The sequence below is a fragment of the Setaria viridis genome, chromosome 1 (assembly GCF_005286985.2).
Source record: "Setaria viridis chromosome 1, Setaria_viridis_v4.0, whole genome shotgun sequence".
NCBI lineage: Eukaryota > Viridiplantae > Streptophyta > Magnoliopsida > Poales > Poaceae > Setaria > Setaria viridis.
The window spans coordinates 33,117,495-33,136,124 of NC_048263.2; the positions used below are offsets into that span (position 1 = coordinate 33,117,495).

The 18,630-nt window shown below is 50.8% G+C and overlaps 2 protein-coding genes across 2 annotated transcripts; both read right to left on the minus strand.

Annotated features, from left to right (window-relative positions):
- Nucleotides 1-13,689: 13,689 nt before the first annotated feature.
- On the minus strand, nt 13,690-16,062 carry LOC117863622 (acyl-acyl carrier protein thioesterase TE1, chloroplastic). Its single transcript, XM_034747422.2, has 4 exons — nt 14,848-16,062; nt 14,422-14,760; nt 14,244-14,339; nt 13,690-14,136 (listed from the first exon to the last, which is right to left on the minus strand). The coding sequence occupies exons 2-4, from the start codon at nt 14,518-14,520 to the stop codon at nt 14,026-14,028; spliced, it is 306 nt and encodes a 101-aa protein (XP_034603313.1). The 5' UTR covers nt 14,521-14,760; nt 14,848-16,062; the 3' UTR covers nt 13,690-14,025.
- Nucleotides 16,063-16,203: 141 nt separating this feature from the next.
- Nucleotides 16,204-17,667, minus strand: LOC117863611 (acyl-acyl carrier protein thioesterase TE3, chloroplastic). The gene is made up of 5 exons (XM_034747414.2): nt 17,336-17,667; nt 17,150-17,250; nt 16,934-17,043; nt 16,711-16,806; nt 16,204-16,630 (listed from the first exon to the last, which is right to left on the minus strand). Exons 1-5 carry the CDS (start codon nt 17,650-17,652, stop codon nt 16,523-16,525), a joined length of 732 nt encoding a protein of 243 aa, XP_034603305.1. The 5' UTR covers nt 17,653-17,667; the 3' UTR covers nt 16,204-16,522.
- Between the last annotated feature and the right edge of the window lie 963 nt (nt 17,668-18,630).

Consider the following 18,630-nt stretch of genomic DNA (forward strand, 5'->3'; position numbering starts at 1 on the left):
ACATTGGCTACTTATTACTGTTTTCAGAGTGTAATGGCAACTGCTATTCAGTCTGTCAGTGATCACTGGACTTGCAATTCAGTTCGTCAGACAAACCTTAGAACAGCAACTGGGTTCCATATTTGAGATTCAATTCAAATATTCAGACCAACCTTTTCTTGTCCAATAGCTACTGTTCATTGTTGAATATGTATTATAGATCCCATTTTGCATGCTAACGACCAACTTCTACATATAGAATCTCCCAAAATTTATGAGCCAAGTTGATCATTTCTCACTGTTCTTGGAACTAAAACAGCCACTGCCATTCAGTTTCGTCAGGTGATTAACAGTTCATGGCTGAATTTTTGAGCTCCAATGCAACTGCTCAAACTTAGTTTATTTTACCCAAAAACTGCTGGAACTTGTTAACCGTATGACAGAGATTCCATTTTGCATATTAGATACCAACTCTTTGATATAAAATATTCCAAAATATCGAGCTAAAGCTGGACATTCCTCACTGTTCTTAGAACTGAATTGGCGATTGATATTCATTTTCGTTAGTTAAACTGACAGTGCAATATTCAAATTTTGGGCTTCAGGAAAAATTTGAATTATTTATTTTCTTTATCCCACAACATGCTCAAAATGTTCCCTGGACATCATAGTCCACTTGGAATCCGAAGTCTTTCAATGTATATATGAAAAATCTTCCAGACTTGAATTTCAAGGTTGCATACCTGACACTGTTTTCAAACTTCCTTCAGTTTAGCAGCTAAGTTGAAAACTGCACAACTTTCAAACTTTGGACCCCATTTCAAATATGAATTCTTTGTTTTCTCTCGCTAATAACATATCCAATAGATTCACTGAACATCCAAATCTATTTGTGACCCAAAACTCTCCAAAGCTTATATGAAAAATCTCTCAGAAATCAATTTCCAAGTTGTCAACTTGCCACTGTTTTCAAACTAAGAAATTTCAGATGGGGAACAGTACTTCAAATCAGCCACTTTGATTTCTGAATTTTTGATGCATATGACTTGACTTTGGTCTCCAATTTGATTCCTTTGAGTTCTAAATACCTTCAAGGCTTTACTTCATATTTTTTTCAAATTTCATCAGATTTGAATATTGAATTTGCATTTTTGTCAAATTTGACCCAAATTTGACTTTGGCTCATAATATCTTCTTATCATCCAAATTTCACCACTAACATTTTAATACCATGATTAAGCCTTTAACAACCTGGTTGTTACACAGCGCGTCTGACAGGACGAGGCAGGCGGATAGGACGGGGCACTGCGGGGAAGATGACACGAGGTGGAAGACGAGACTGGCAAGCAGGGCCCACCTGTTAGTGGTGGTGTGCATGTTGCGGACATGGAGTCGACCTGGTGTGGGAGCCAGGCCGAACTGGGCTGTGCGAAGGGAAGGGAGGTAGGCGGCCTGCTCGGGAAAGAAACGGGAGAGGGAAGGATGGACCGAGCCGGGCCGAAAGAAGAGGTGGGAGAGATTGAGCCCGAGTTCAAGGAGAGAGGGAGAAAAGGTTTGAACATTTTGAAGGGGATTCAAACAAGGATTTGAGAGGGTTTGAATGGATTTCAAATTTGAATCAAGGAGGTTTCCACCAAAGGTTTCAGGAAAAATAAAACACTCAAACAAAAATGCATATGGTGAATTTTGACAAAGTTTTAGGAAAAACAATTTTGAAAGGTTGTTTGAGATGAGAAACAAGCAAACACATTTTAGTTTATAGTTTTAAAAAGCTCAATTTTTTATTGGTTTTTAACATGAGGCAAAACACAAGGTGTTACAAACTTTTAAAATGTTCAGATCTTCTTTTCAGGTGTTGGCTTAGTTTAGGCCCAATTGGATGTCGATTTTGCACATGCAGGAATAGCTAGTCATGTGATGACATTAGCACAAAACGCACTATTATACTTGCATCGTGTTGCACATTGAATTTACAGAACTCTCAAAACTCAAAACTGTAGCCACACATTCATTTCAGTACAACATTCAGTGCAATAGTTCTCTCAATCTAACTGACTCCCAAGGCATATTCAACCATCTGCGATATCAGGGTCCCAATGTCCGCCCATCCACCAAAGAAAAGCTGCACCCAACACATCAACGAGCACCGATGCTAAGCGCGCCCAGAGCTCAGGGTCGCGAATACCCGGGAATCCTCTGATGGCTAGAAAGAATGCTCTTGATAAGCCATTGACAAGAACATTGGCAGTTCCATTCTGTTCATACTCCAGCATATGGTTCTCATTATTGATTACTCTTTCTCTTATTAGGACAACAAACCATATAAGTATGAAAGGAGCAGCAACTCGTTCCACTAGCCAGCCTGTGAATTTGATTACCCACTTGCTCCATACATCCTGCTGCGGCTCTGCGCTTGGAGGCTCTCCACAATGTATGTTTGATCCTTCATCGGTCTGTTCAAGCAACCTCATTCCCACAGATAGAAAATAGAGAACCACATTGGAGGCAATTGAAAAGCCAATAGTTGTCATAAAGCTTCTCCACATTCTCCAATAGTTGTTCGGCTGAGGAGGGTGTGCCAATTGTGGATCCCGTTGGTGACTAGTTGGCAGAGCTAGATTGCTGATGATATGACTGCGCGCTCTCTCAGACATGTGACTTAACATTCCAGTTATCAAAGTTATTGTTGCTTCAGTAATTCTACCGTCATCAATATCGCACTCAACATTCTCTATTGCTGTGAGGAGATCAAATATCATCTGCAACAAGTTTGAGGTACCACTGCACAAGCACAGCATCGAAACAAATCAACACACCATAGGCCAACAATACTTGTCTTTTCAGAAAATTAACCAGCTAGCTAAAATTTATGTACTGATTATCATAACCTGCTTCTTCTTCTTTTAAGAATCAGAGTCCTACATAAAGTGTTCATCAATCTAACAACATAGGCAATTGAAAATGAACTCGGAAAAATTGGAATGTGCATAACCTTTCACACAAATGGTTTCCACTTAGGCTGCTTTGGCATTGCAATATTGAGCAACTTTCTACTACATTTGAGGCAGGCGTACAAAAACCACATACTAATTTGAGGCAGGCGTACAAAAACCACATACTAATTTGAGGCAGGCGTACAAAAACCATACTAATTTTTTATTATTGAATATTTTTAATTAGTGAAACCAATTCCAAATGGTTCAAACCATTATAATCACTAAACCAAACCAAACCAAACCCAACCATTATCTCATTGTCCAACAAATCAAGCTAGATCAATTAAAAAAAATCAAATTATTAAAATCGATTTGAGACCGAACCATTCCCAGGTTTAATTAATTGGACAGAGTAAATTAAGGCAAAGATTAGCTTAGGTAAATACCTTGGCAGTACTTGATCATCCCGATTTATCTGCGAATGCCGCAAGCGTCCCTCTTCGAGCATACGGAAATCTCGATCATTCATGACATTTTGTGTAAGAGGTGGTAAAACGCCGTAGTCTGCGGCGGCGGGGTGCAGAGTTAGCCACGGTGGCCCGTCGAGGCCGACCGCCGCTGCTGCGAGTACAAGCAACCGCCGCAGCCCGTCGACGCCGAGCGCTGCGGCTGGGAGCGGAGGCAACCGCGGCTCGTCGAGGCCGACCGCCGCGGCAGCGAGAATAGGTAGCATGTCCACGCCGAGCGCCGCGGCTGGGAGCGGAAGCAACCGCGGCCGGTCGAGGCCGACCGCTGCGGCAGCGAGCAACGGTGCGAGGCCATCGACGTCGAGCGGTGGGAATCCCGGCGGCACGTTGACGCCGAGAACCGCGGCATGTAGTAGACCGCCGCCGCCATGGTTAGGGTTGGTGGCGGGCCGTGCGAGGACGAGCACAGCAGGTCGGAGGATATGCAGAAGTTGAGGCCGCCATTGGAGTAAGACTCTGAAGACGTTGAGGATGCCTCTCCATTCCTCCCCCAATCCGTGCGCGAGGTGGCGCTGCTCCACGTCGGCGTTCAGGAGCGCCGGGAAGGCACGTCTCCCGATGGTGACCACGAACAGACGACGCACGCCGGCCCGGTCGAATCCGACGAAGACCTCCAGGGTGCCGTCCTCGCGGAGGAACCAGGCCGACGCCGCCCGCGCCGTGCCGTGGCGGTCGAGCACCACGACGGCGAGCTCGCCCGTCCCGTCGTGGCGGACGAAGAGGGTGCTAACGAGACGGGCGATGCCCTGCCGGTCCAGTACGCGGAGAGATAGCTCAATGGTTCCTCCTTGGTGGAGGAACGCCTCGGCGATGAGCCTCGGCCTCCCTTGGCTGTCGATAAACACCAGGCGGGCTGCCATGGTGAGTTGTTGGAGCTTTGGTGTTGGAATTTTGAGGGGCGGCCGGGTGTTGGTTATATAGGGCCCCACATGCCTGCCTCGTGGCTGGAGAAGTCCGGTGCGGCGGTTATTTCGACGCCCACGACGATCCATGCCCCACCCTCTGCGTGCCCGATTGTGGACAATTGGTCGACCGCTAGGGTGGGCCTGCAGCAACCTCGCCCGCCTCGCCGACCTCGCCTCGGTCGCCGACGCCCTGGAGTTCGTGCGCGAAGAGATTCTTCCGATCCTGTACGCCTACCCCTCCGACCCGGAGCTGCTTCAGTTTCTGACCGACGCGGGGTTCCTGGCTCGAGCGCTCGGGGAGGCGGTCGAGGACCCGTTCGTTCAGAGGAAGACGAACACCCTGAAGCACCACATGGTGTTCACAGCGCAGAAGGCCAGGAAGTGGGACAAGGAGAGGATCCGCCCCGCAGGATTGTCGCTCACTACGGAGAGATCTCCGACCTTCTGGATCGACAGGTTCTCTTCCCTTGATCGCCCCGCCTGTCATAGCTTCCCGTGTGCGAGTCCCCCTGCCGTACAGAACCGTTTGATTTTGCATGCCAAGCTGTGATCAGATAGGAGAATCATGTGAGTAAGGAATTAGTTCCTCAGCATTGGATGTGAAATAGCTGTAGTTTTTTGCGCGCGCTGAACTCGGTGCGCCCCCTGGTGAGGGACCCAATCGGGTTCGATGCAGTTCGTCAGTATATCGCTTTAATGTTCAGATGAATAAAAGTTGTCGGAAACTGCTGAGAATTGCCCAGACACCAAGTTGTTCGTGAATGCATCCGTATTGCTCTATTTTCAGAATTGCAAAGCATGTTATTCACCTAACAACAGTGTGTATTAGGATCTCCAGTGGACTGGATGTTCCCCACCACATCTAATTTCTGTGATGCGTGTTCTCTGAGTGCTAAGTATTTGGTTATGATCGAGGCACCAGTTCATCTGTAAGTTGCAGTATCCTTCAGAGTCGACTGAAAAATGCCGTATGCCTCATTTTCCTTCGTTTTGCTTCGTTTTATGTGGGCGTGCCTGGTTTTTGGTGCTCAGTCCCATCTAGTTTTTTTGTCTTCATCCGCAAGGAATTCTACTTTGGATTGTTTCTAGCTGAAACTTCGAAGTTGGTCGGGTCGGGGAGAAGGGTGATGATGAATAAATTTCGGATCAGTGATTGTGGAAGGCTCTGGATTGTTTAAATTTCGAAATTGTTCAGATCGCGCTGGCGACCTTGTCGATGCCCCGAACGCGAACTGTGACGGGGTGGCGGTGGAGGAAGGGCTCCGGGAAGTGGCCGTAGGCGGCCGCGAGCAGCTCCATGTCGGCGAGGCCGTGCACCTCGTGCTCCTGCTCCGCCATGCTGCTCGCCTCGCCTCGCCGACTGCTTCTCCGCCGCCCGCCTGCTCACCGCCTCTCTGGAAACTTCTAGGAAACCTCACCGCCTCTCTTCCTTTGGATTGGGACGAGAGGTAGGCGAGCGATTTGGGTTTGCGATGTGAATTTCATTTCCTCCATCCCCTCCCCCACGTTATATAGGCGCCCGCCCCCCTTCCCAAATTTCAAACGGAAAAGGGGAGGTCGTCGTCTGGTCACTGACGGATGACCAGTGGGCTGGGCTCTTATTTCACAATGGTGGGCCGTCTCCAGACAATTGAGATTTCCTCAGGCCTCAGCCCAGCTCAGCTGTGCAGACACCAGCACATCGTGAAGGCGATCGAGAGGCCCCGGATACGCATGACGCATCCTGCCATTTCGAAAGGTTGCCTAGCCGTGGATGCTGCAGGATCAGTGTTGTACTGCTGTTATACCGGTCACAAAAGGTGTTGTTTGCGACATGGTAAAAAAAACACCGCTGGGACCACTAATTACTACTACTAGCATAAAACATATGAAGAGTATAGCAAAGCTATAATAATATTTCGAAACTCCTTTTGAATACAAAGTTAAATGTACCGTTTTAAAAGTGCATACAGAAATAATATACTGCTAGTAACTACTGTTATAACTTATAACTCACAAAGTGTAAGCTACTATTATAACTCACAAGCCTAGATTAAAAAAGGGCAAAAATACATTATAGGATGTTATATTTCACGTAGGGAACGATCATTCAGTTCACAAGCTCTCGAAACAGTAGTGGAATTTGTGAGCTCTCGAAATGTGGTTGAAAGAACTACTCCATCTGTTCCAAACTATATGTCATTTTGACTTTTCTAGGTGCATAAATATGTATATGAATCTAAATATAATGTATATCTAAATGCATACAAACATCCATGAATCTAGAAAAATCAAAACGCCCTACAATTTGAAACGGATTGAAACGGATAGAGTAACTCTCTAGCTTAGTTTCAAGAAACAATCTAAAAAAATACTAACTAGCTAATTCTCGTCTACTCTCAAGCACAGCATTTCCTACATAAATCACTTTAGTGGAGCCGGACGGCCAGTGTTAGCCCAACGTGTTGAACCCCACGGCCAACGCCGCACCTAATCACCTCGTATCCTCTACCAAACCTGTGCACCAGTGGATGCCTCGGCTAAGGCTGAGCCCCACGCCTAGAAGACGCTGGATTAGAGAGGCAGAGGAGGGAGCCGTCCGAAGAACGAGCGGGGTGAGACGACGAGAGGAGCAGGCGACTCGATCTGTTTGGGCTGCGAAGATTAGCACTGACTATTACTAAACTACTACTCCTTCCAGTAATTCAACTCTTTTTTAATCAACGGTTGATAATAATCGGGTAGAGAGGTATCCAGGAGTTGTTGGTGGAGTTGTGGGTGCATGTGCATGAATCTATCTGCTAATTTTCAAATCCTAGAGTTCGCATATTTACATGTTTGTATTTTTTTTGTGAGTTACATGTTTGTATTTAATGACCATATGCTCAGAGTGGGAAGTTATACTTACTTTTATCCTAAAGAGCTCTTTTACGATACACAATATTAAGCTATACTAGGGTTCAAAAAGGACTAGTATACAAACATCCGACGGTCAAGATTAATTGTATACTACTTAAACTTTCACATGTGGTATGGGTAGTATACATGAGTAGTATAGGTAGTATAAGGGTATCATGGTAAAAGAACACAAATGACATCACTAAAATTTTATTTTTAACACTAGCATAAAGTTTAAAAGGCCATTCCGTTTGAAATATCACTTTTCACATGTAATAATTACTAAATCATCCATAATCATGAACATTTAGATCTTATATATACTATATATACTACTAAGTAGTAGTATTGTGTACCGTAAAAGAGCTCTAAGGCATTTCATCAGACTGTAGTGTAAGCAAGATTGACAAGTCAACGTTGATCCACAAGTCAATTTCGAGCAAACATTTCGGCATTTTTTGGCATAATTTGCAAAGACACGCAAGTTTCACAAGTTGAAGGGTCTCTCCCTCAAGAAAAATAAAAAGTGAGAGAGAGTAGGGGGACGCGGGTTAGCACAGAATAAAAGTCGCTTAGGTCGATGTGGAGTTCTAGATGATTTCGTTAGCAGAACCGTATCTTTCATCGGTGACGTGCAACGATCAACGATGGCTACATCATCAGTTTTGGCCTAGCATTATCCTCTGGTATCAACAGTGTTATTGCAATTCTGTAGGTCAACCGGAAGTGAATTGTGTAGACTTCGTCGCTGATCCCGGCCAGTCCTGGCATCTCGACGCGTCCAAAGTCCAAATAGCACAGCTGACAGCAGACCAATCGTTTTCCATGATCATCAATTGTCTATCAGAAGGGCTTAGATAAACCATGGTCTAATCACACTGATCGTTCCAATATTCCTAGCTATTAGCATGTTAAGTAAGCTCAGTGAACAATTGGGGTCAACAGCGCTACCGCACGCCAATCATGCGCCGCGTTCCATTGCTTCTTCTCTTCCTGACTCCCCATCGCCTTCGCCTGCCGCCGGCGGCCGACCAGTTCACCTTCGACGGCTTCGCCGGCGCGAACCTCACGCTCGACGGCACGGCCGCGGTCACCGCGGACGGCCTCCTCATGCTGACGAACGGCACGACCCTGCTCAAGGGCCACGCCCTCTACCCTTCCCCTCTGCGGTTCCACCACGGCGCGGCGGGCGGCGGCGCCGCCGTGATGCGGTCCTTCTCGGCCGCATACGTGTTCGGCATCGCCAACGAATACGCCGACCTGAGCAGCCCCGGTCTGGCCTTCGTCGTGGCCAGGAGCACGGACTTCTCGACGGCGCTGCAGAGCCCGTACATGGGCCTGGCCAACGCGGCCAACAACAGCAACGCCACCAACCACTTCCTGGCCGTCGAGCTCGATACCATCGTCAACGCCGAGTTCGGGGACATGAGCGACAACCACGTCGGGGTCAACGTGAACGGCCTCGTGTCCCAGGTCGCCAGCGAGAAGACTTCCCTCCTGCGTCTGCGTGGCGTTTCTCACCACGACCGCCCCAGCCTCCCCATCGCCTGTTTCGTTGCCGCACTGGGCTTCCGCCCCCTTGCCTGTCTCGCGAGGCCCTCGACACGACCACACGACGCGGCCCGATGAACAGTAGGAGGAGCGTATTGGACCTGGACGCAAGCGGCAAGTTCGTTTCGTTTTTCGTGAGGCCGATCCGTCCGTACAAGAAATCATCTTCAAAAAGTGCGTTTCGTTTTTTTCGTGTTGGACCCGGTTACTATAACTCCTCGCACATATAATCCAGCCCCCCCCCCCCCCCCCACCCACGCACCCAACAACCCCCCCCCCCCCCCCCCCCCCCCCCCAAAAAAAAAAAAAAAAAACTCCCCACGTCGGTAGAAGCGCCGCGGCCCGCCACCGTGATGTGGATGATGGAAATAGGGTCGCTGTTGCGCCGCCTCGCCATCATGATGTGGAACGTGGGGTCGCTGTTGCGCCGCCTGGCCACTGGTGGCGGCCGCGGCCACGAGCCGATCCCGCGGTGGGAGGAGGAGCGCGAGGCGATGCGCGCCGCCGCCAAGGGCTTCAAGAAGGCTGCTTTCTCTCACGTCCACGCCAAAAACTGTACGTTAGATGTTGTGAATCGTGATCAATCTCAATCGATCGGTTTCTAGCCAATCTATACGGCGGTTATCACTTCAGCATTGCTCAAACATAAATCATGATGTGATGGTGATGGTGATGCAGGGAGAGAGGCCGCACTGGCGTTCGACGAGCAGGCTGCCTGTGACCTCAAGGTTTGTTCAGACCCCATCCATATGAACACATGATATTACTCGATCTGTTACAAAACAAACTTATTTATTTTTGGTCGAATTTAAATAAAAAAAAGTTTATGATCTATCTGGTGGAAATAGTTTGATGCTATAGATACTTCTACATTTTTCTATAGACTTTACCAATGTTAAAAGAAAAGAAGTTTGATATAGGACAAACCTAAATCGACTATAATTTGGAATGGAGAAATCCCTTACCAATTTGTCGCTGCGACTTGCAGTTAGGTGATGAGCTGAGTGCAGCATCTGCACTTCTCCATTCCGCTAAATGCTACGTTTGGATCCATGATGAAGGTACGTACGTCACGTACATAACGCCTTCTCCGAGTCTAGTGCTGTTGGTTTGTGTGTACTGACGCACCCTTGGTCGATATTGCACAGACCAGGGTGCAATTTCTGCCACGAAATTTGCATTGGACAAGGCCGTCGCGTTGTCTGTCAAGACAAATGATCTGGAAATGGCTGCTATGAGTTGTGAGGAACTGGCAGAGTTGTATGTGGAGCAGCGGGAGTTACAGACCGCCCTGGATTTCTACGAAAAGGCCGCAGATTATTATGGTAGTGATCGTCATAGCTGGAAATGCAGATTCGAAGCTAATCGGCTCAGGTATCTCTTGGACAACAAAGAGACTTATCGTCGGTCATCTGAGCCTAATTGTCGCTCACAATTGTACGAGGTGTTTGCTACTGGTATAATGTAACACTCCTTAGTTGTATAGTAAAATTATCGGTACACCAGCCAATTGCACAAGAGCACGTGACTAGGTTTATTTATCGTTTCTCAAAAATATTTCGTGAGGGTTTGATTAATGTCTGTAGGACATTAACCGAAGAAGACCTTCAGGGAATTGATCTCCTGGATCCCCTTTAATCCCTTATAATCCAGGATTAACCGAACAAATATGCGGTAACTAACCAGCACATCAGGAGGTGTTGCAAGGAGGTGTTGCAAGCCTCGACGTTTGCACCCTATCCCACGTGTCGCTCCTCTTGGAGTGACTCGGGCGATATCCGACACCCCATCCTCTGTCTTCTCGCCTCACCGCTGCCCAAGCGGGCTGCCGGAAGCCAGGCTGCCGCAAGCACGCTAGCCGAGGATAAACAGTCTTTGATACCAGCTATTGTAGTTGTGGCCGCCACGATCACTGGCGACGCGACGTGAGAAGATGAGATTGGATTGGAGAGGGGAATAGGAACCAAGAGAGGAAGGTTTCCTCTTCACATGTTTGTATTAGCTGTTCGATAATAGATTCGGTTACAAATTACAAGTTCTGGTACTTCCTCAATACAACAGAGACGACGGCCTCCGCGTTGCCCCGCTCGACCGCCCGCTCCTACCGCCACCACCCCTTCCCTCCCCTCGCTGCCGCCGGAGCGGTCGGCCGGAAGCCCGCGCCGGCCTCCAGGATGGCGGCGGCGGGGCCTCACTGCCTAGGCTCGGCGGATCTGGGCGGGCGTGGCCGTCAAATCCACCAGTGGAGGCTCATCGGCGTGGGAGGCGTCCCGCGGCGCTGGAGCTTGTCGGGCCTAAGATCCGGCACGGCGCCGGCCGGATCCAATGGTTGTGGCGCGGACGGCGGCGGTAGTGACAGCAGCGCAATCGGCGACGTGCGGAAGGAAACAGCGGTGGCGCAAGGGGGAAGTAGCCGCGTGCGCCCTGAGGAAGCGGCGGCGGCGCGGGGCAGGAGCAGCCGCGCGCCCCCAAGAGAAAGCGGCGGCGGCGTGGGGAACGAGCAGCGCGCACGCGAGCGGGACGAGCGGCGGCACGCGTGAGTGCACAGGGAGGAGCGGCGGTGTGATGCAGGCTCAAGCGGCGGCGGAGGGCTTGCCTCACGCTGGGCTGCGCAGAGGCCGTGAGCGGCGCGTGCGACGACGGCAGCGGGAGGCTCTCCGGCGTGTTAGCGACCTGTACTATACCTAGTTAGCACGTTCCTTGGCTCTCCTTAAGTGTAGCTATTGTTAGTTATCTGACTGCCGTGATGTACATGTATAAGAGGCGTAAGCCCTGATCAATACAACTTGAGTCGTCTGTATTCTTCCTATTCAGTTCTTACATGGTATCAGACGTTCCACGATCCTAACTCTCCGCTGCCTCAACCTCCCACCCCGACGCCATGAGTTCATCCTCGTCCTCATCGTCGTCGGCCTCCGACAACTCCGACGCCGAGTCTGGCCTTCCCCACACACTCCGCGTCCAAACTGAACCTGCCACACCGGCCGTCGTCCACGGCATCAACATCCTCAACCGCGTGCCGATCGTCCTCGACTTCAACGACGCGAACTACGTCGCCTGGGCGCGCTCCTTCTCCGCCATCTTTGGCCAGTTCGGACTCCGCGACCACGTCGACGGCTCCACCGCCAAGGGCGACAGCGACTGGGTGCAGAATGACTGCGCCATCGTCTCGTGGTTCTACAACCGCATCTCCCCCGAGCTTCTCTCCATGGTCTCGGAAGACAACGACACCGACACGGCGGCCAGCTCCAGCGAGCTGTGCGGGCTTCCAGTGCCCCCACGGCCCGGATCCGGTAGGCCTTGGCCTAGAGGAGGCCACTCGAGTGAGGGCGCTGAGGAGGCGCGCAGCAGGAGCATGCCGACCAAGCTGAATGGCGGCACGAGGAGCAGGCCACGGGTGAGACCTCGGCAGATCTGGCCGGGGATGCTACGGCAACAGTGGTGTCGTTGCGGTGGTGTGAGGATCTACACCGGTGGTGGTGGGGAGCCATTGTCGCGGGAAGCTTTGTGTCTGCGCACATGGTACAACTGAGATTCCGACGGCGGCAAGGTGGAGGTGAAGTAATTGGAGTAGCTCGGTGGTACCATGTCACCCCTGACGGCAAAACAAGTCCGGATCCTTGGTGTGGAGTCCCGCGACGGAAGTGGCGATGCCCCCGTTCGCTTTAAGGTGATGTGTCCGAGGAGTGGTGTGCGGCGGTGGATGTGGCGAGGCCCCCACGCGTTTCGAGTTGTCTTGAAGGGCTAGGATCCGGTGCAGTGTTTTGATTGTTTGGTGTGTACAGTGCGGCAGCGGTGCTTCGGCGTTGGGTCTTGTAGAGCGGTGGCCTTTTTGGTATGGTGCAGTGTGCTCCTCCTTTGACTTCTGCTTATAATAAGCCATGGACTGGGAGATCGACGACCATGTATGTGACCTGAGGATGACAGCGGCATGGTGGAGAAGCCCTCGTAGCTACATGGCTTGCAGCGGACTACGGTGGTCAGTCCTACGTGGTAACGACTGGTTCGGCGTGGGATATTGTCGGGACGACGGCGCTGGCGATAAGGGCTACTTGTCAGCTTTTTCTGCTGGGTGGTGGTGGTGTGGCGTGGTGGTTGTTGCCCAGACGTTAGCGTTGCGTGTCTTGCGTCGATGGCTCAATCCGACCGATCATAGAGTTCTCCTTTGTTTTTGTTTTGAGTTGAGTCGTCTGTTGGGAGCTATTTTGGTAGCTTTGTTGTTGTACCCAGTTTGGGATATTTCTTCCTTTTGATATAACTAGCTCTCCAACTTCGTTTCAATATAACAGAGACCCTCTCATCTTACTGCCAACGGTGGCCCACACCCTCACGCCCAACGCACGCGCTACAGCTAGCACATAGCTACACCTTTGATTTATCGTTGGCGCCTCCTTAAGTACCCGCCGCCTCCTCTGCTTTAGTACCATTCAGTCCGGGCGCCACACGGGGTTCACTGGGTGGGGCCATCGTGTTTGGGTGCCCCTTTCGAGGCCATGGTGGCGGTGGCTCATTTCCGGCGCCCTCGCGGGCAGACCCACCTTGCCGGCGACCTCTGGTTTTGCTGCGGTCCTCTTGGACCGCGGTGGCCGCACGCCTGTGGTTAGCTCGCCGCGGCTGCGTCATCCAGCGGTCGGCGGCCCATTGCAGACGGCCGCTCGTAGCGAAGAGAAGAAGCTGTTGGTGCTTATGGGTCGGATGAATTCGCGCTTCATGTGGCTGCTGATTCGTTCGCATACTTTGGGCCTGAGACAAACGAGATGAGCAGAGGTGTTTCTAGGCTGATCGACGGTTGCACAAGAAACAAAAAAGTTTGATCGCACATGCTGTGCTGCTAACCGACGGCGAACCCTGGATTAAATTCAAAGAATCCACTGAAGTACTCAAACAAACAAAAAAGTGATTCGTGTGGCCAAATTGATCGCACATCGGAGGCCGGCATACACAATTCAGCCTGGCATTCGCACATGAATCCCACATTTAGCTGCTGAAGGAGGCATGCGGCAGTTGAGCTCTCGCGCGGAGCGGAACACGAATGATCTGCCGTTGATTGACAATGCAAGTGACAGGAACTCGGCGATGCCTTCCTTATCTTTCAGAGTAATTTCTCCACCACGCGAGAGCATGTATATGTACCAAGAGACATTATACCAAGATACTACATACTACTGAACTTTGTTCGACTGCTGAAGTAACAAACGTACGGCTCCAAATTAGCAGCAGGCCAAGCAGCTTTGCCGTGCGTGATTGATCCTAGTCAGGATGAGAGAGGAAGTGCAGCAGATTCGCCATCTCCGGGAACATGCGAGTCGGGCGGTAGTCTTCGTTGAGGCAGACGACGGTGGCCATCGCTTCTAACACGAGCTGCAAATGCCATGTATATAAGCGTTCTCGCGTGCATTAGGAAATGTTTTTGCATTGCGACTATGACCGGCCGGTGGTCGCCACTCATGTACTATACGCCGACGTACCTGACGCTCCGGCAGCGTTGCAATCAAGTGCTCCATGAGCATCCGCACGCCCTTGATTCGGACGATCCTCACCATGACCACGAACTTGGCGCCGCGCTGAAGAATATAGTACCAAGCATGCATATCATGCAACGGCGTGGTAAGTAAAAAACACGAATGGAATTGAAAAAGGCAGTACCTTTAGAGGCGCGAAGTACTTGACGTTGAGCTCGGAGAGCGCCATGGCACGGCCGGTGCGCGCGATGGAGCCGGTGCAGACGCCGAGGCTTGCAATCATCTCCTGACGAGCTGGTTGGTTACCGTGGATCAAGGTTCGAAATGAATAATGAGCAAAAATTTAACTCATCAAGCTTGTGATTCCGTAGACCATCTGTTCATATGCTGTTGATGATCGAGGGTACGTGCTAGTACCAGACCTGTCTCGATGTAACCAGCATATATGGCATTGTTGACGACCTCGTACTTGTCGAGCTCGCAGTCGCGGACCGTCATCTCCAACTCGAAAAACTTGCCCGGCCTTTAGTTTCCACCAAAGATCGAAGTAAGACACGAGCACGTACAAATGTTGAATGCTCTGCAGGGAGAAATAATGTGACGATATAACCTTGGCAATCTCGTGTCCTGGATGATGTTCTTGGTGCAGATGACTTGAGAGGGACGAGGGGTAGTAGGAGCATCGAGTTGCAGTGCCCGGCTGCTCGGGCGTGATTCGCCGATGCGACCAGCGGTGGCGGGGAGGCCGGAGCGAGGCGAAGCCGCTCTCGCTGCTCCGGCGCTCGCCGGCGGTTGTTTGGTCTTCGAAACCGGCGGATTGAAACGCTGCTGCGCGCAGAATTCCATTGCGCTGCGCTGCCCGTCTTCCGAACCTCGACCAGCTCTCTTATACAGACCGTCGCGCTCGCGCCTTGACAGCTGCTGCTGCTGCCACGCCAAGCATGCGCGTGGCTCTGCTGTGTGGGCGTATGGCACACGAAGATGTCGTGTCAGAGCAGATACTTCCACGGCCGTACCTAGAAGGAGCAGGAAGCCAGGAACTGCATAGATTCTGCACAAGGTCGAGGCGTGCGGATCGGAAATTGTTTCTAATTTGATTTTTTTTAAAGAATAGACCATCCTATCTGCATCTATGGCTGGCACGCTCGGAATCTATCGAAGGCAGCAAGAGCTCAGGCTAGGATGCATACGTGCATGCGCACTCTCTTTCAGCCGTGGCAGCCAATAATCGTCAGTTACAAGACTTGGATATATGTAAGGATGAGGCTTTGCGTCCTTTTTTCCTGGACGGTATCATCACACTCCAGCAGCTAGTAGTAGCAGCTGCGAAAATCGGAGTAGAATATCAGAGGCCTATCCGGCCCCGGCTTCGATTAGGTGCTTTTCTTGTAGCAGGTCGTCAGTTGAGCTTTGAAATGACCGACAAATTTCTTTCCCGTTTTTTTCTTTTTCGGGGAAAATATTTTTTTTCTTTTCAGTTGCAACGCGGCGAACCGATTGCATGGCGGCCGGGCCGTACATTATCGAGATGAGATAGAAATCCCGGGCTGGCCGGACCGAATCGTATTACCAAAAGGCCCAGATGACGACAGCCTGATGAACGACATCTCGCAGTTGTGATGTCCACGTAGAGGAGTACGTACGTGCATTCATTAGTTGGGCTAGCTCGTCGTTCGCTGTACAAGGTCTCACAGTCAACAGCTGCTCCAAATTAAAAGCAGGCCGGGTTAAGCAGATGACGGTTAAAATTCGCGGTCCAACCGTCAAACAACCTCGCGCCTTTCCACCCATCTTGTACCTAGGCTGCAAGAATTAACCGAGCAATTGATCTCCCCAGAATCGGCTGCTAAATCGATCGCACATCACCGGCCATGCGTTTCAGCCTTGGCACGGATCGCGTACGTCGTGTCGTAATGTCGTGCGACGTCGACTCTCACCTGCTAATTAAGGAAACATGGCCGCCAGGGACACACAGACGCCAGACAGTGGCAGTTCTTTTCTTTTGCTGGCGATCACCGGGAAACGAAGCAGAGCCTTCCGGCCGGGCTTCTACACGCACGACATCGATCACCGCGAGCACGTACATACGTACAGAGATACGTACGATCGCTCATTCGGCTATGGGGTTTTAGTTTTGAAGTTTTAGATTTTTTTAGTCATAACTCATACGCTGGATGCTGGAGTTAACAGCAGTTGAGCACGCACGCACCAAGAACTAGATACGCTGTATACCACGACGACGTACGTCGATCGGCTTGTTGCCATCAAGTACTCCATGGTAACTACTAGGACGAGAAGAAGCTCAGCAACTTGGACGCCACCTCCGGGAACATGCGCGTCGGGCGGTAGTCTTTGTTGAGGCAGACCACGGTGGCCGTTGCTTCCAGGACGAGCTGCATGGCGTCGCTCTTCCACAGTTAATACGCCTCGGTTCATGATCGTTAGTCATCATAACAGCATAGCAGATATATACCTTGCGTTCCGGCAGCGTCTCGACAAAGTGGTCGACGAACATCCGCGCGCCCTTGATTTGGACGACTCTCACCAGAACAACGAACCTGGCGCCGCGCTGAAGAATCGAATGATAAAAGAGAGGTAAATAACCCGAACAGATTAACATTGGCAAACACCTGGATGAGCTGATGACGCAAGTAGATCGATCGGCATCCATCTACCATGCGTCCTCGCTTGCGTACCTTTAGAGGCGCGAAGTACTTGAGGTTCAGCTCGGAGAGTGCCATCGCTCTACCCGTGCTTGCGATAGAGCATCTGCTGATGCCAAGCCTCGAAGCAAGCTCTTCCCGAGCTGATGGTACAGTATCACCGAGCGCGTTTATAGAAAGTGTATGTAAAACCCATACTGCTTAGTCCAATAACATCTATACTATCCCTACCATTTACGGTTTAATTACCTTTGTCGATGTACTCCGCGTACACAGCATTGTTGACGACCCCGTACATGTCAAGCTCGCAGTCACGGACCATCATCTCCACCGGGAAATACTTGTCCCCCCTGTGTGTATCGCGTTAACGTTCGATCCCAGAAAGCGAACACTACTACAGAAGAACGGCACGACGACCGGGAACAGGGGGAGAACCTCAGCTTCTTCGTGCCCTGATCGATGCTGATGGCGCAGCCGCAGCAGATGGTCTCGAGGGGCCGGGACTTTGGGTTTGGGGCAGCGATCCGCGGAGCCCGCCACGGCCGGGCACGGAGGACGGCGAGGTGGCTGGAGCGAGGCCGAGCTCCAAAGCTGATCGCTGTTGGCGGTGGTTGGTTGGTGTTCGGATGCAGCCGACAGCAGCGAACCCGCATGCCGAGCTCCATTATTGCGGGGATGGCTAGCGCCTGCCCCTGTGCTTTTATGCACAGCGCGCGTATGCTATCACTAGCTTTTGCCCCCATGTGAAGCATGCGCACAGCAAACCTGACTAGTGAGCTGAATTGTTTAAATGAGTACAGAATATACCTATACTAATGTTATTAGTCTCGTCTCAAATTGCATTTCTACGTTCACAGCTTTCCATATGCATCTAAATACATATTATACCTAGATACATATTATTCGTGCTACGCACCGCTGCACTTGCACGTACTCCATCGCGCGCGGACCTCACATAGGACTAGGAGCCTTGAGAGTGATGGAGCCTCCTGAGCAACGCACGCCGCCCAGTACCTCGCCGGCTGGAGACAACCACCACCCCTCGCACACAGATGTTCCCCACCTTTCGCCGCCGACGGCCAGTCACCTCCACCTACATCCTCCCTCCAAAGCCTACCACAGCTCGCCAGCCTCTTCGCACGCCGCGGAAGAGGCACTGGACCTACTCTACTGCGCAGACTCTGAAGAAGACAGCCCGTGCTCTCGTCGCTTCAATGAGCGGGCACTGAAGACGGAGAAGGCGCAGCAAGTAGCATTAAAGACGGAGAAGGTGCTGCAAGCGGAGGAAAGAGGTGAGAAGGAATTTGGGAATATTTCTCTCGGACTTCTCCTTGCAAAACTAGGCTCTCAAAAAGATTGACAAGCTGAGAAGGGGTTTTCTATGGAAGGGTTCTGATAATGCACGAGTTCACTATCTTGTGAGATGGAAAAAGGCTGTGCTGCCTAAAAGCAAGGGTGGACTTAGGATCCTGGACCTGGACACTTTCAGTCGGGCATTAGATTATGGTGGTTATGGTATGAATGGAATGAACCGGACAGGTCTTAGGTAGAAACTACAACGCCCTGCAGCAACATAGATCAACAGCTAATCAGAGCAAGCACAGTTGTGACAGTTGGAGATGGAACACGTGCAAAGTTTTGGCTGTGCAGCTGGCTCAATGGTAGAACACCGATGGACATAGCACCTAACCTTTTCAAGCTTGCTTGGAGGAAAAATCGATTGGTGCAGG

Bases quoted from the DNA above. Each gene is read 5' to 3' on its own strand.
- LOC117863622 (XM_034747422.2), bottom strand. From the start codon at position 14,520: ATGATTGCAAGCCTCGGCGTCTGCACCGGCTCCATCGCGCGCACCGGC. The intron at 14,340-14,421 runs GTACTGCCTTTT...TATATTCTTCAG, and splicing joins AGTACTTCGCGCCTCTAAAG to CGCGGCGCCAAGTTCGTGGT. The intron at 14,137-14,243 runs GTACGTCGGCGT...TGGCATTTGCAG, and splicing joins CAACGCTGCCGGAGCGTCAG to CTCGTGTTAGAAGCGATGGC.
- LOC117863611 (XM_034747414.2), bottom strand. From the start codon at position 17,652: ATGCTTCACATGGGGGCAAAAGCTAGTGATAGCATACGCGCGCTGTGC. The intron at 17,251-17,335 runs GTTCTCCCCCTG...CGATACACACAG, and splicing joins CAGGGCACGAAGAAGCTGAG to GGGGGACAAGTATTTCCCGG. The intron at 17,044-17,149 runs GTAATTAAACCG...CTGTACCATCAG, and splicing joins CGCGGAGTACATCGACAAAG to CTCGGGAAGAGCTTGCTTCG.